At 37.9% G+C, this 17,363-nt stretch overlaps 2 protein-coding genes across 12 annotated transcripts in view; both read left to right on the top strand.

Moving 5' to 3' along the window:
* The window catches only part of LOC105051231 (DEAD-box ATP-dependent RNA helicase 58, chloroplastic), an 85,563-nt gene that overhangs the window by 65,028 nt on the left and 3,172 nt on the right, over positions 1–17,363 (top strand). The gene's annotated exons all lie outside the window — the stretch shown is intronic.
* Positions 6,655–8,732, top strand: LOC140851744 (uncharacterized). The gene is made up of 2 exons (XM_073243845.1): positions 6,655–8,481; positions 8,587–8,732. Exons 1-2 carry the CDS (start codon positions 8,016–8,018, stop codon positions 8,592–8,594), a joined length of 474 nt encoding a protein of 157 aa, XP_073099946.1. The 5' UTR covers positions 6,655–8,015; the 3' UTR covers positions 8,595–8,732.

The raw sequence follows: 17,363 nt of genomic DNA, 5'->3' as shown, positions 1-17,363 counted from the left end.
CCTTCTCGTACCTCATCGACTTTGTATCTCAAGTAATGCCTTCAATTAAAGTACCAACAAATCCTATGGTGAAGATGTCTCCAACATCTGATGATAACGACCAATCAACTAGGAAAGAAGAAAACCAACCCATGTTATTCAGCCTTTAAAGTTGAAGTCCGAATTGAGATTTGTCTGTATGATTGATCTGTCAATGTGAAGAAGCTGACAACTAGCTGGATGAACTAGAGATTTATTTCACTATTTATGGCAACACGAGTGTCCAAAAAGTTGCTTTCACTTGCCCAAAGCTCTTAAGACATTCTCTTACTTGATGGAATTCTTGTTAGGAACCAAGATATGTCTAGTATGACTTGGTGAAAATTCAAAAATTTGATCAAGAAGCAATTCTAATCTATCATGTACAAAGAAGATCGGTGGATTAACTAGCAGTATCTTTGACAAAACTATGATCAACGTGTCTAGGACTACACCGAGTTCCACAATCAAGACGTCTTCCTGGGTATTTCTATTGATGATCATCTAGTGTTCATGAAGTACATCGAAGGTCTCAAGAATAGTATGTGGAAGGAGCTGAAGTTTTTCAAAGAACTTAAAAGCATCAGTGAAACCAACGTGAAGACCATTAAGATCAAGGAAAAAACGAATTGAGGGAAGCAAGGAAAGTTTACAAGTCAAAACTTGGGAAGTGATGAAAATTCTAGTGGAAAAGAGGGTTAGAGGCAAACCGATACAATGCGTAAAAATCTCTATGATTAGTATGAGAATAGCAGTTACACGAAAGTAAAGTGTTGGAAGCTTCACCCAAAGTTGCTGAAAGAAAAAAAAAATGAGGGCACCAAGAAACAAAGGAAAGTGCTCTTAATGTGATTGAAATTGAGGAGTTGCTTGAACTTGAGAAAACTCATCCCAGACTAATGCTGATTTGGAGATACCCTGACGTAGGAACTAGAACATACACAAGCACAAGAAGAGCTCTTTTATGTGAAGATCCAAGTGAAGTAGAGCATCATTAAAGTTATCGTAGATCTTGGAAGCTCCTAGAAGAACCTCATCTCTGAGATTTTAGTTCAAAAACTGGGACTGAAGTCTACTAACATCCACATCCCTACCCTGATTGGATCCAAAAGAAGTTGAGTTGAAGATTGCTAAGCAGTGTACCTTCAAATTCGTTATAATCAGGAGACATATCGACAAAGTAATGTTTGAATTTTGAAAGTTGCTCCTCTAGATGTATGTCAAGTAATCCTAGGGAGCCCCTACGTATGGAACCGAAATGTAGTCTTTTGCCGATGATAGCAGAAGTACCATTTTGTGAAAGATAGGAAAGAATCAAGAAACCTTGACCTTGTAACTATTGTGCAAGAGAAAAGGCTAGTCAATGCTTGCAAGAAATTTGTTCTACCGATGAGAGAGGATGAACTAACAAGGGAAATGGGTGTTTCCGCTTCTCCAATTTTGGTTTAACATGACTCAAGTCTCCCAAACAAAGGGAGCCTTGATCTAGGAGGATCACCAGGCTTGTTGTGGACCACTTTGGCCGTTTTCAGTTGGGGTGGCAATGCTTAACCAGTTTAACCCATTTAACTTGATTTAACTTGTGGGCCATGTTGGATTACCTAGTTTATAAAATGGTCAAGTTTGGACCTGGATTTTTGACCTAACTTGTATCCCAACCTGTATTTGGTCCAACCCGACCTTACTGCGACCCCTAATTTTGAGGATGCTTGGATAGATTAGAAGTCGAGTCACATACCTAACAATGGTCAATTGAGGTGATCTTTTTGTTCTGAAATTGTATGACTTTTTGAGATATTTAGAGCTGCATCCACCCCTATGGGGTTCAACACACCCAACAATTAGAGGCAAATTCCTTTATTTGGACCTCCAAATGGGCTGTTGAAAGTCAACGTTTCCTTTGAGGAAAAATTTTAACTAGGCATATCTCACAATCCGAAAAGATTAAGTGAAGTGGTTGAAGACTGCTATGAATTATAGTATGTTTTAAGATTTTAGTCTTTTGATTTCCTATAATCACTCCTGTAATTGCCCTGTACACATATATAAATATAGATGCCTGACATAGAAGTGATCATGGCTTACAAATTTCTCCCTCTCTCAATAAGGACAGTGGATGTGAAAGCTGAGATCTAATTTGAGGAGTCAAACTTTTTCATATTCTTTCCACTAGTCATGCATATTTTTTGCTTGGTGCAATCATTAAAGGCTTCTAACAAGTGCAATGGCATGGGTTCAAATCTCAGGCAGCCACTTTACCACACACACACAAAAAAAAAAAAGAAGAAAAAACTGAAGATTAGGTCTGTCCCCAATCCATGCCCCTCTCCCAAGATCCCAGATTACCAGGACCGTAATTGGATAATGGCCTTTGTTAGTCATGTCTACTTTTAGCAGATCGTAACCTCTTCCAACTAGAGGAATCTAGCCAGACTTGCAATGTGGACCTCACTAATACAAGTAGAGGTCTTGTAGAGGTATTGTAATCCATTCTCCTATAGAACTATTGAAAGAAAAAGGGATGTAGAACCATACTTTCAAAATTCTCTTATTTTTTCATTATTCTTTGAGAGGTCCAAGTTGAAGGGGTTGAAAGAAAATCCTTTCTTCTCCTTGATCCAATTGGTAAAATGTTTTGTGGTTCCAACTTGATTATAAATAGTTAATGTGAGTTCTGATTATGATGTGTATCTTAATCTACAAACCCTTGCTGGATTGTTAACATCCAATGCTTTCTATGCTTTAATGCTGATGTATTCTTTTAATTCTACTCACACTGTTAAACATTCAAGGTCTAGATCCAGTGAAAATCTAGATAAGACCTGAGAAATGCCTATATCAAACTGCTCCTCTCTCCATGGAGGGCCATGTCAAGAATCTGGTGTGATTGAACAAGCTAGGGGATCTGTGGCACTCAGCATCTTTAGGTGTGTGTGCATTGAGTGTGCCTTAAAAATAAATGGATCCAACCAAATGACCAAACTGAGATCTTGCTTTCTTTTTCAAATAGTAGAGAAATTTTGTTTTCATCCATGTGATGGATTTGTGTTTGAAGGAGAAATAATGATGCATACGGGAAACCACTCAGTTGAAATAGGGGAGAAACTAAATGAGAAGGAAAAGCGAAAATACTTATTTATTTTGGAGAGCAGCACCCATAATGCACAATAAACATGGAGAGCAAGGGGTGATGTGAAATCTAAAGGTCCATTTAATTCAGAATTCAGTCAGAGAATAGATGCCTATGTCAAAAAATGGACTAGATATATTTTGGTTTTTTCATTAAATACCTTCAAATGATTAATTGGTGTTTCCTTTTCTGTTATATTCATGGATGGTTTAAAGAAGTATGGTTCTGTTCAACTTAAAGATAGAAAAACTATATTGTAGAGATGAGAGGCTTTCTCCAAGTTTCTCTGCTTTCCTGAAAAAAGGAAAGATTTTTTTTTTCTCTTGGCTCAACTTTTTCTTACATTTGAATTGATGTTTATGCCTATTGGAAGTAAAATACTAAAATTAATGCTCCAGTTGTCTCATCAAGATGTCATGCCAACATTTCAAATGATGACAGTGGAATAATATATTCTTGTCCTATAACTTGGTGGCTACTTTTCTTTGTTTTCTGGGTGGTTGACCTCAGATATTCCATTGTTTATTTGTGTGTAGGTTAGAGCTAAAACTTTTATCAAAGTTTCTCATAAATTACATAATATTTCTTGATTTCAAAAAAAAAAAAAGACTTGGTGATGTCTATTTTGTAACTTTATGGTCAAGGATTTAGATCCCGATGGGACGTCTTGCGGGACAGTGGGTTGGGGTACCATCCCATGTGTCGGGATAGGATTGTCCCACTAGCATCCCAGTATTCCGATCGGGACGTCTTGGGACATCCCATCCCAAGTGTCGAGATGGAGCGAGACAGCAGCATGTCCTGTTCCATGAAAAAATTGAGACATCTCCATCCCACGGGACATAAAACATTACTTGTAGTTATTGAGTATAATTACTTAAGAATGAAGAAAAGGAGTACCAATAATGATTTAGAAGTATCAATATTTAGTATTACTCGATCTTGCTTTTTTTTGAGTTCCCAATACGACAATCCTTAACACTTCATGGTTCATATTTTGCTAGATTGGTCTCCATTCTAAATGGCATGCTTGTCGGCTGTCTCTACATCATAATAGTCTGTACTATTTTTTTCCTTAAAAGGAACACTTTCATGATTAAGCACTCGGGTGTTATAACATTGAATTGTACGATGATTCAGTTAGATGTATGCCCTAAAAGTCAATTAGGCTGGCACATGTAATCTTTCTAAGGGTATAATTTATAATTTCGACTAATTAATGAAATAAAATTGGGTTGATTTTTCTATTTATATTGTGTAATATGTTTATGAATCGTCCAATGAATTAATAAGAGTAATGACATATATTCTCAAGAATTGAGAATTTGAGACGTGTCATTAATGATTGATTCATAAATTATTCCTGATCGTTGGATCATTACGGAGATGGTGATTGATCTGGATAGATTTGTGCATGGATCGCTTTCCTTTAGGATAAAAGGATCTCAAATCTACAGTGTAGAGACACTGGAGCGAGTGTAGGTGGTTGTTAGAGAGCAAGGATACTGAGTGTGACTAACACGAGTAGTCACTTGGATATCTATCTTCTCGTCAGTGATATACTTGATGCTGCAGTAGTGTGAATAGTTCTTTGATCTGTCGGTGCCTCGGCTATTCACAACGAGGTTGCTGTAGTTTGATTATACTGTAACTCAGTCTCCTAGCCATACGAAATCTTGAGGTGTATGTTGGCTGCAGTAGGTTCATTGTAGAAATAAGGTGTGTGCCTAGATGGGATCTATCGATCTTGGTAGATAAGGAGAAGTCCTATGTGGGTCATGACACTGAGTTCTGAAGTCCATGGTCATGGCAGCGTGAATGATGGAAAGAAATTTTCATAAGATTTCATAATGAACTCAAGTCGATTGAATCTAACATATGACAGATTTGGGGTTTGACGAGTTATCCATAATCTTCGTCTCGTCGGAACTCACGATAGAAGAACTGAATTACACGATAACTGTATCTAGAGGTTCATTCATGTAGTTCTGCTGGGTTGTTACTACATGTTGCTAGGTATTACTGGTGGATTGTGAGATCAATGAGAATTATTTAGATGATCAATAATTCTCAATTGACTGAATTGAACAGTATCTCAATCTATTGAAAGAAGTTTCAATGATATTGATGATGGAGATCACAATTAGGGCTGTTCATTTGGTTTTAATCGATCCAACCCGATCTGAACCGATCTGACCCGAAAATTGAATAACAAAAAAATAAAAAATGAAAACCGACCCGAATAAGAGAGGAATCGAACCGAAATCGAACCCAAAATTTCAGTTCGGTTCGATTTTTTGAATTTTTTGTAATTTTTTTATTTTCAATTATCTATTTTTGATACAATATATTCAAATAATTATTGTCGATTCATTGTTTGTTCGTTACATTACATTTAATTAAATTCAGAATCTGTTGATTGATAATTTCTTACATTAAAAATCAACAATTGATAAGTAATGGTACACTGACATTTGATAAATGATAAATCAATAATAAATGAAATGTAACATATCAAAAATTATATCATCTACAATACAAACAAGCAATCAAGCATCATAGTAAATTATAACAATAGATCAAATCTAAATATCCAATCATCCATCCATGTAACCAACAAGTTCTCAACATAGTAAATAACATAAATTTAAATTATGACTTCGATTTTTGGTTCGATTTTTGGGTTTTTGGTTTTTAACTGAATCGAACTGAAAATCGAAATTTTTGAAAATGAAAATCGAAAATCGAATCGAATTATATTTGGTTCGGTTTCGGTTCGATTTTTCGCTTCGATTCGGGCCAATTTTTGGTCTGAAACCGAATTATGAGCAGCCCTAATCATAATATATCTCATTACCAGATAATTGAATCTATGGGGTCACACAAAAGGTATTGGCTTAGGATTGTGCAATTGGGCTCATGTGGTTCCAATTGAGTTAGGATTTATAAAATTCTATTGGATTTAGGAATACCATGCTAGCACATGGTTAAACCCAAATCCTCTCAAGACTTGGAATCCTTATGGGATGGAGATTGGACCAAGTCAAAACCATGCAAGATGGGGTGCCAATAGTTGGGCTCCCATCTGAATTAAGTGTGGAGGAAATGGGCTCGTGCCCATTTGGATTGGATCCAATTGGCGCCCTCTTATCTTATGCGACAAGATAAGGGGAAAGATAGGGCACACGCCCCGTCTGGTTTGTGCGTGAGAAAAGAGGGAGGGGTGGCTCAAATTGATGAGAATGCCAAATTCGGCAAGGAATCAAGAGTCCTTCTGGGTTAACGCTTTGAATGAGTCATAGTCTGAAATCTTTTAGGAGTCCTTTTGGGCCTATTTAAACCCCTTGAGATGAGATCTCAAACCCTAACTTTTGGAAAACTCATCCTGACATAAGATTGCTCTGACATAATGCAAGTTATGTTGTAAGGTTGTCCTAGGATGATAAGTGATGAGATCCTTTAATAAAAAGTCATCTTTTTGAGAAAAAAGACTTAATTAAATTAAATCTGATTATGAGAGAATCGCATTATGTTTTCATTGATACATGTAGTGATCGCATTGAGTCACTACGACCCTTGGTGTAGGGTGTATCATGAAGACACATGTAGATAGTTGCAATTTTGCAATCTGTGGTAAGGAACCAAAAGTCAAGCCCGATTTAGAATGGGTTAACCTATTTGTGTCTAAGGCAAGTGCATTGAAAGGTGGTTACTTAATTAGGTCATTGCATCTGCAAGGGGAGCTTCCTACCAATCGTCACTTACCTGGCCAATTTGATTGACCTAATTCTATTTTGGGATGCTTAGTGTTGAGTTCATCACATTTGCATTGCACCATGAGTCCGATCTTGGTGAATCAAGACACGATCTCTTTAGTAGATCCAATGTAATTATAGATTTACATGCGATGTAAATAAATAATTGAAACCTAAAGAAGATCTAAATTAAATCTTCTTATAAATATTAAATCGAACGATCTTCCACCATTGTAGAAGTGCGGGCCCTTCCTGATGTTGATTGTTTTTGGTTGGATAGTGGTGCAGTTGCATTGGAAAGATGCAACCACTTTATTAAGCATGAGATGCTGCAGGGTGGAGATGGAGTTGGATCTAATAACTGTTAGGTGAGAGTTCCAATGACGGCTTCATTTTCATAAAAACGATGGGTCTGACTTAATTAAGGAATGAGGCCAATAACTGTCAGATGAGGCTTCAACATTTAGAGATCGGTGACCATTGCAATTTGCTTAAGAAGCATTGGACAAGAGTTGTCCACTTATTGGTTGACACATCGTCAATAACTGTCAAGTGAGGTGGTGTGCCAATTGGTGGGACCGCAGTATCCACTTAAAATCTTAATCATAGAGGTTTTCGTTTCTTCGTCCAAGGAGTGTGGGAGATCCGAAGAAATAATGAGAGTCAAGTTTATTTTTAAAATAAAGCTCTAAAACAAACTGAAAGAAGTCAAATACAAAATCTAATTAGAATCTTCTCTCTGTAGAAAATGTCTGCTTCCAATCCACTTGCTCATATCCTAGAGACCAACCGATTGACTAGGCCTAATTTCAAAGATTGGCTCTGAAAATTGAAGATAGTCTTAAGTTTCGAGAAGCTAAACCATGTAATTGATCAAGAAATTTTCTCTGCCAGCTTGTCCGACCCCTGATCAGAGGGCTTCTCATAAAAAGTGGTTGGACGATGAAAATAAGGTCTGGTGCTACGTATTGGCATCTATGTCTAATGAACTTCAACGTCAGCATGAGGATATGAAGACTGCCAGGGGCATACTGACTTATCTATAAGAGTTATATGGTGAGCAAAGCTGCGCAGTTCACTACGAAGTATCCAAGAGACTCTTCAAGGCGAAGATGCGTGATGGACAATCTGCCCATGAGCATTGTCTGACAATGATTAAGGATATGGAGGAGCTTGAGAAGCTTGGCATGTCCATGGACAAGAAATTGCAGATTGATATGATCCTGCAGTCCCTTATTGATTCATATATGCAGTTTATTGTAAACTACCATATGAATAAGATTCAGTGCACCAAGCTCGAGCTGTTGAATATGCTGGTTACTACTAAAGGGACCTTGAAGAGTTCAAGGGATACTGTCCTAACTATGGAGCGAACTTTATTTTTCAAGAGAAAGTCTACTGAAAAGAAGAAGTTCGTGAAGAAGCAAAAAGTGGAGAACAGGTCGATGAAGAAAGTTTTCAGGAAGAAGGTCGCAGAGAAAGGAAAGTGTTTCCACTACAACAATAACGGCCATTGGAAGAGGAACTGTCTTGCTTACCTGACGAGTCTGAAGAACAAGGACGGCACACCTTCTGAAGGTATGTCTGATCTGCTTATTATTAAAACTAAGCTTACGATTTTTTTTTATTTTCAGTTGGATTATAGACTCTAATTTTAGTGCTCATTTGTGCACTTCTATGTAGGGTCTTGAGGATAGTAGAAGGCTAAAGGAAAGAGAAATGATCCTACGAGTCAGAAACGGGGCAAGAGTTATTGCTGTGATTGTGGAGATCTATCCTCTGCGATTACCATCTGGTGTTAGTTTAATTTTTAGGGATTGTTACTATGTATTTGCTGCTAGCAGAAATTTAATTTCTGTTTCTTGTTTAGCATAGGACAACTATGTAATTAGTTTTCATAAGGACTACTGTATCATTTATTTTGAAAATAAAATAGTTGTAAGTAGTTCTTAATAAACAGTCTCTATCAGTTACATGTTGATGTGTCTGTGAATGTTACCGAGCAGGAAGTGAGTGCCATAAGATCTAAAAGATCAAAAGATGAAATTAATTTGAAGTATATGTGGCACCTTAGGCTAGATTATATAGGAGAAAGGATTAACTATGGTATTCTGTACCAGTCCAAATCAGTCGGTACATCCTGTATCGTACCGTATCGATGGAAAATCGATCCGATTCAAACCGATTTTTCGATACATGGCCCGAATCGCACTGTATTGGTCGGTTCGGTACGGTTTCTACCTGAACCGCTCGAAATCGGATGGCTCAATCCCATTCGGTGCAGTACAGATCCGGTTTGATACAGTTCAGCACGATTTTTTTAGTGATGGTGGGTGGGAATTTTTTTGATTTTTTTAATGTCTGTATGAGTCGGTATGGTATGGTACCGTACCGAGTAGGAATCGGTACGGACCTCGGTATCGATTTCTAAAACCTTGAGATTAACAGATTGGAGAAAGATGGACTCTTGGGCTCATTGACTTCTGAGTTTTCTGAGTCATATCCGATCTGTGAATCCTGCCTTCAAAAAAAGATGATCAAGCTGTCCTTTGTGGGATAAGAAAAAAAGACCACTAAAATACTTATTTTGGTACATATTGATGTGTGTGGCCCATTTGATGTGCTGGCCAGAGGAGGTTATCTTTACTTCATCATCTTTACCGATGATCATTCAAGATATGGATATGTGTATCTTATAACACAAGTCTGAAGTTTTGAAAGGTTCAAGTAATTCAATAAAGCAGAGAAACAAATTAAAAAAATTTTAAAGATTCTTCGATCAGATCAAGGAGGTGAATACCTTAGTAGAAAATTTCTCAGTTATCTCAAAGAATATGGCATAGTCTCATAATGGACTCCACTTGGAATGCCTCAATTCAACGGGATTTCAGAATGGAGAAATCGATCCTTATTAGATATGGTTTGGTCCATGATGAGCTTCACTGACCTTTCTATGTTTCTTTGGGATCATAGTTTATTTACAACAAATTATTTGTTAAATAGGATTTTCTCTAAAATTGTTCCTACCACATCATATGAGATATGTCATGGTAAAAAATCGAGTCTAGGTCACCTCAAAATTTGGAGATGTCTGGCCCATGTCAAGAGACAACAGACGAATAAGTTAGAGGTTAGGTCTTTGAAAGCTCGTTTTATAGGATATCTTAAAGAGTCTTTAAGATATTATTTCTATCTCCCACAGGATCATAATATGATTATGAGCCAACATGCCATCTTTCTTGAAAAATAGTTTATCCAAGATGGAGGTATTAGGAGATAGATTGGACTCGAAGAGAGAGTCTCTGAAGAACAACGAGTTTCAAAACCTATGGAACCTATTTAATTAGAGCCAATCACGCATCTCCTCCACCTCGTAGATCTAGTAGGATATTCCATCCTCCTGAGAGATACTTAGGTATCATCACAGAAGATGTAGAGGAAATATTCCTCGTTGGAAATAGGATACATGGAGATGACCCCAAGACCTATAACGAGGTGATATCAGATATCAACTTCGAGAAATGGTTAAAGGCAAGGTAGTCAGAGATTGACTCAATGCACTCAAACCAAGTCTGGACCTTAGTAGATTCATCAGAAGGTATTGTACCTATTGGGTGTAAATAGATCTACAAGAGAAAGATTGGTTCGGATAGAAAGGTAGAGATCTTTAAAGCAAGACTTGTGGCTAAAGGTTACAATCAATACGAAGGTATTGACTATCAGGACATCTTTTCGTCAGTAGCTATGCTGAAGTCCATTTGAACATTGCTTGCTATTGTAGCATATCACGATTATGAGATATGGCAAATAGATGTGAAAACTGTTTTTTTAAATGGATATCTGAGGAAGATATCTTTATAGAGCAGCCTTTGGGTTTCACGTCCAGTGATGGAGATCACAAAGTTTGCAAGCTGCAAAAGTCTATTTATGGACTTAAGCAAGTATCTCGGAGCTGGAACACTCGTTTTAATAATATAATTAAATCGTTTGGTTTCATAAAAAATGAGGAACCATGTGTGTTCAAAAAGATCAGTGAGAATGCTATTGCGAATGACATTTCCATGTTGACCTCAGTCAAATTATGGTTGTCTAAAGAATTCTCCATGATGAACCTTGGGGAAGCATCCTTTATTTTGGGAATTAAGGTCTATAGAGATAGATCTAAAATAATGCTAGACCTTTCACAGAGGATGTACGTAGAGGAGGTACTGAAAAGGTTCGACATAGAAAACTCTAAAAGGCGACTTGTGCCCTTTAGGCATGAAATTCATCTTTCCAAGAAAATGTGCCCCAACACATCGAAAGAGATTGAACGTATGAGCAAGATCCCTTATGTTTCAGCTATAGGGAGTCTTGTGTATGCCATGCTATATACACGATCTGACATAGCTCATGCTGTGAGTGTCACTAGCAGATATCAGTCGAATCTAGACGAAGAGCATTAGACATCTATGAAATGTATCTTTAAGTACTTCAGAAGGATTAAGGATATGTTTTTGGTCTTTGGAGGAGGAGAGTTGAGGGTGCAGGGATATACTGATTCAGACTTTTATATCTGATATTGATGATTGAAAGTCGATATCAGATAGTATTTTCTTATGCAATGGTGGTGTTATGAGTTGAAAAAGTTCCAAACAGCCTGTCATAGTAGACTCCACCATGGAAGCTAAGTACATCGCCGCGTCGGAAGCTGCAAAGGAGGCATTTTGGTTCAAGAAGTTTGTCACGGAGTTGGGTGTGATGCCATCAGACGTCATTCCACTTTATTACGACAACAACGATGCCATAGTCCTAGCTAAGGAGCTTAGGTCTCATCAGAAGTTCAAACACATAGAGCGATGATTCCATTTCATCCGCAATTTTCTCGAAAAGAACTACATCGAGATACAGAGAGTTGACGTGATTGACCCACTAACAAAGCAACTGAGCCAGCAAAAGATCGAAGTCCATCTTGAGAAGATGGGACTTAAATTTGTGGCCGATTGGCTTTAGTGCAAGTGGAAGATTGTTAGATGTATGTCCTAGAAGTCAATTAGGCCGACACATGTAATCTTTCTAAGGGCATAATTTGTAATTTTGACTTATTAATGAAATAAAATTGGGTTGATTTTTTCATTCATATTATGTAATGTCTATGAATCGTCCAATGAATTAATAAGAGTAATGACATATATTCTCAAGAGTTGAAAATTTGAGACGTGTCATTAATGATTGATTCATAAATTGCTTGTGACCGTTGGATCATCACGGGGACGGTGATTGATCCGGATAGATTGGTGTACAGATATTTTTCCTTTAGGATAGATGGATCTCGAATCTACAGTGTGGAGACACTAGAGCAAGTACAGATGATTGTTAGAGAACAAAGGTACCAAGCATGACCAACACGAGTAATCACTTGAATATCTACCTTCTCGTCAGTGACATTCTTGATGCTGCAGTAGTGAATAATTTTTTGACCTGCGGTGCTTCAGCTATTCATAATGAAATTGCTGTAGTTTGACTACACTATAACTCGATCTTCTAGTCATACGGAATCTTGAGGTGTATGTTGGCTGCAGTAGGTTCATTATAGGAATAGGATGTGTGCCTAGATGGGATTTATCGATCTTGGTAGATAAGAAGAAGTTCTATGTGGATCATGATACTGAGTTCTGAAGTTCATGGCCATGGCAATATGAATGATGGAAAAGAGTTTCCATAAAGTTTTACAATGAACTCAAGTCGATTGAATCTAACATATGACAGATGTGGGGTTTGACGAGATATCCATAACCTTCGTTTCATCGGGACTTACGATAGAAGAACAGAATCATATGGTAATTGCACCTAGAGGTTCATTCATTCAGTTCTGCTGGATTGCTATTACATACTGCTAGGTGTCACTGGTGGATTGTGGGATCAATGAGAATTATTTAGATGATCAATAATTCTTAATTGGCTAAATTGGAAAGTGCTCCAATTCATTGAAAAGAGTTTCAATGATATTGATGATGGAGATCATAATATATCTCACTATCAGACAGAATTGAACCTATAGGATTACACATAAAGGGAATTGGTCTAGGATTGTGCGATTGAGCTCATGTGGTTTCAATTGAATTAGGATTTATGAAATCTTATTGGGTTTAGGAATACCATGCTAGCACATGGTTAAACCTAAATTTTTTTGAGACTTGGAATCCCTATGGGATGGAGATTTGACCAAGTCAAAAGCATGCAAGATAAGGCGCCAATAGTTGGGCTCCCATCTGAATTAAGTGTGGAGGAAATGGGCTTGTGCCCATTTGGATTGGATCCAAAGGGGTGCCAATTGTTGGTGTCCCCTTATCTTGTGCGACAAGATGAGGGGAAAGATGGGGCGCATGCCCCATCTGGTTTGTGCATGAGAAAAGAGGGAGGGATGGCTCAAATTGATAAGGATGTCAAGTTTGACAAGGAGTCAAGAGTCCTTCTGGGTTAAGGTTTTGAATGAGTCATAGTCTGAAACCTTTTAGGAGTCCTTTTGGGCCTATTTAAACCCATTGAGATGAGATCTCAAACCCTAGCTTTTGGAGAACCAAAACCCTGCAGCCCTCTTTCTAGCCTCACGCATCCTCTATCTCTCTCACGCCCAAGTGTTGGGCATCCCAACCTTCTCCAAGCCGCCCCCTCCATCGCCACGCCCAAAGAAATTGGGCGTCCCACCTACACGCCAAGAGAGTTCTCTCTTCTTCTTCCCTTCGCTCTCTGCAAGGTGCATGCTGATTTTTTGGAGAAGAAAATCAAGAGGAGCATCCTAGATCTTTCCCGTGGATACTTGTAGAAGTCAGACACATGTGCGGCTCTTCAAGAAATCCGAAAAGATATCCACGATCATTAAATCGCGGTGAATATCTATCCGCGCTAAGGTGAAGATCTGATCTTCATGGTTATGTTTGATTTATTTTATGTTTTGATCTTAAGGACATGATAGATCCGGCTTTAAAGAGATGTTATCTCAAAGATGCATGTTATAGATTAGATCTTTTCTGCTGCATAAAATTTTTTTGTTGATCTAGCATGCATGCCCTAGAATTTCCTTTAGATTCATGGCATTTCTTTATGGAACTTTTAGTCTCTTCACTCTTAAAAATTCCAAACCGTTGGAATGAGAGAGAACTTTAGATGTTCTTTTTCTATGTTTATATCATGTGCAAGTGGAAACCTGCTTTGCTCGGGTTGCAGATGAGATAATCAATCTAGAGAGATTATTATACAAGAGATAATGTTCTCAGAAGAGTCAGTCTGATTATATACATTATGTTGTCCCTCCAACTCCAGCCATTCCATCAGGGAAATTCCTTCCAAGCCTTGGCCTTTTGGTGCTTGCCAAAGTTCTACCAATGTCCACCCTAGGTACCGCCCTGCTGATGCTTATTTTACTGAAATCTTTGCCAAGTGCACCCTGACATCACCTTCCTTCAAGCCGGTATTGCGCTACTGTTGCCGTGCTTGTCACCCCCATTGTTTCCATGGAAGAGTAACTAGCTTGCCCTTGCTCAAGCAGGCAAGAATAAGAAGAGCAAGGCCCTGGTGCCATCTATCAAATGCAACTTGTCTTATTGCTTGTAGGGGCTAGCACTGCTGCTTCATCCAAACCAAGGAATGTCACTACTAACAGATCATTGCAACCTTCCTCTCTCTCACTTTTCTACTATGTCTGCATCTATTGGATCCAAGGGATGGGTAGTTTTGGTGAATGATAGTTGTCTGTACAAGTGATCAAACATACACGATATTCACAAGTGGATTTACTGTAAGAAGTCTTAGCTATTAGGAATAGATTTGGCCACATGGCCTTCATCAGTATTTAGTACCCTACTTTTAGAAGTAGCTTGGATGTGCCACTGCAGCAGCCTCTGCATGCACTTTAGCAAAATAAAATGGAGAGATGAAGAAGAAATGGTCAGGGATTTGCAGGGAGGTTGGCAAGTGGCTCAGGTGGGAGTTAGGAAGGCAGAGAGTGGGAGGGTTGAATGCATGGGATGAGTCATTTTTTTAAAAAATAAATTTCCTTGAGGTCTTGGCTAAAATTTATTGACTTTTCCTTATGGGAGAGGTAGTATTATCCTAGTCAACTTTTGTTTCATATGTATTTTTAGGTTTTGTTATATATATATAGTAGAATTAATTAATATTTCTTAAAATATTTTCCATATATGATTATATGTATAAGGAATCAATGAACATAAACTTCTAAATAGTTGCATACTTGAAATTTTTATGTTTTCTGAGCTGAAAGCCAAATGGAAAGGTTATCTTTTACTTTGAATTTTTTTACATGCATTGGTTTCATACTTTTCATCCATAAGATCCAGGTATGTGCATTACACACTTAGCTCAAAGCCAAGGAAATCTACATGTTGCTTTGTTTTGAAAACTCAAGATATTTTTTTCTGTACACTTGCATGAGGATGATGTCATGTTCCTCCATTCAAAACAATTCTCGTAGCTATGAGTGAGTTTAGCATTTTGCCATTTTGGTTGCAATTGTAAGTGTCCAACTATCAAGTACCATTATCTGGTCAAATCAGGTAGTAGAAGCTCATAACAGCACATGGGTGTGTTTCGTACTGAATGGTCAATTACTGTGAACTGCTCCTGCAATTGTGCTATAGCATTGTGATAAGAATATGGCTGATGTTTTCGTTTTCTAAATGTTTAACCAAGAGGCTAATTCAGGACTGGGCATTGGAGCTAAAGACCATTCACCCAGTAATTATCAAATTTATTTAACTGAGGACCCTAAGAAGCAAGCCACATAGGCGAACACTAGAAGCGATAAAACTGAGATATCTCTTAAAGAGTACTGTATTCAACATATCTTTGTTCGAGCCCATGTGGGCTTTTTTTTTTCTGCTCAAAAAGATGTGATGCAAGATTTTCTCAAAAAAACAAAGATGTGATTCAAGATCAATATCTCTTTGTTTACCATCGTGGTAATACCTTCACAGAAGCCAAGATGAATGATGGCAAGGATTCAGGTCCTAGCAGGATGTCCCGCAGGACATCGGGACAGGGTACCATCCCATGTGTCGAGACAAGGCCGTCCCACTAGCATCCCAATCGGGATGCCTTAGGACATTTTCTATTCCAAGTATCAGGATGGCGGTATGTCCCGTTCCATAAAAAAATTGGGATAGTTCTGTCCCATGGGATTAAAATCTTAAATGATGGAAGAATAAAGAAGAAGAAAAGAATGAAAAAGAGGGAATGGAAGAAAAGAGAGAGAAGAATAGAGAAGAGAGGATTGGGAAACAATTATGCTAAGCTTTTTAACTTTATTTTCTTATTATAATAACCCAAGGATCGACCCTGATAGTTAGTCATACACTTGTCATAGAGGTTAATGACCAGCTAAATTTACCTGTTTGAGCCCAAATGGGTTGCTATGAACAAAGAAACAAAACTACTACTTACAAGCAAGGTTTTAAATTTCATGGGAGGGGGCTGTTCCGATTTTTTTATGGAACATGACGCGCTGCCGTCCCGTCCTGACACTTGGGTTAGAGGATGTCCCAAGGTATCCTGATTGAGATGTTGGGATGCTAGCGGGATGGCTTGTCCTGACACATGGGATGGTATCCTATTTTAGTGTCCCATGGGACGTCCCATTGGGACCTGAATCCTTGCTTACAGGTCATTGTTACTGCAACATATAGTGTACACTATAGTATTGCAGAGAACAATTTGCCTGCACTTTCCTATTAATGATCCATCAAACTAATGAAAGAAATACGAATACTTAAACCAGACTTCTTAAGCGGTCTTTAAACTAAAATGAAACAGTAAAGGCAACTAAAATCTATGAGTTGGCCAGTTGAATTCTCAGTGAAAAAATTGAATTTCTGAACCTCAAAATCTATGAACAATTTGGCTGTTGTATGAAATTTGAAGCACCGATGCATCCTGATATTTACCCAATGCTTATTTAGCGACTCAATAGCTGTGCTTGGTAGTTCTTTGTTGATGGCTTGGTTGTTCAAGCACTTGGCTGATAGAGCAAGCTAGTGGTGTTTTTCTGAAGTATACTTCTGTGGGAGCAATTGGATATTGATTTGAAGCACTTAGGGTACTTATTAATTTCATCTAAATTTAGGTTTTCTTGGCTGATCTTCAGTTATGATTGCATTAGGGAGCTGGACTTTAGGCATTTTTTGGGAAGCCCCACACTGCCCACTGATGCAGGTGGATAGGGCAGTCTGCTTCCTACTTGAGTTTCAAAATGCACAGAATAAGATGATACAGATGGAAGAAATATAAAGGGATGGAATCATAAAGAAGAGAGATTTGTGAGGGCGTAAAAAAAAATCAAACAAATGAAGACATAACTAGAGAATCATTTAGGAGAGTCTGCATCCAAAGATTCTCAGCATTGTCAGGTTTGCATGGAGTTAGCACCTGAGAAAACTTTTGAAAAGAACCTCACAAAGTTAATT

This window comes from Elaeis guineensis, chromosome 9, assembly GCF_000442705.2.
Source record: "Elaeis guineensis isolate ETL-2024a chromosome 9, EG11, whole genome shotgun sequence".
Classification (NCBI taxonomy): Eukaryota; Viridiplantae; Streptophyta; class Magnoliopsida; order Arecales; family Arecaceae; genus Elaeis; species Elaeis guineensis.
This window is presented reverse-complemented; position numbering and strand designations above follow the sequence as displayed.

What these genes read in the sequence shown, in the direction of transcription:
- LOC140851744 (XM_073243845.1), top strand. Translation starts at nt 8,016, where the DNA reads ATGCGTGATGGACAATCTGCCCATGAGCATTGTCTGACAATGATTAAG.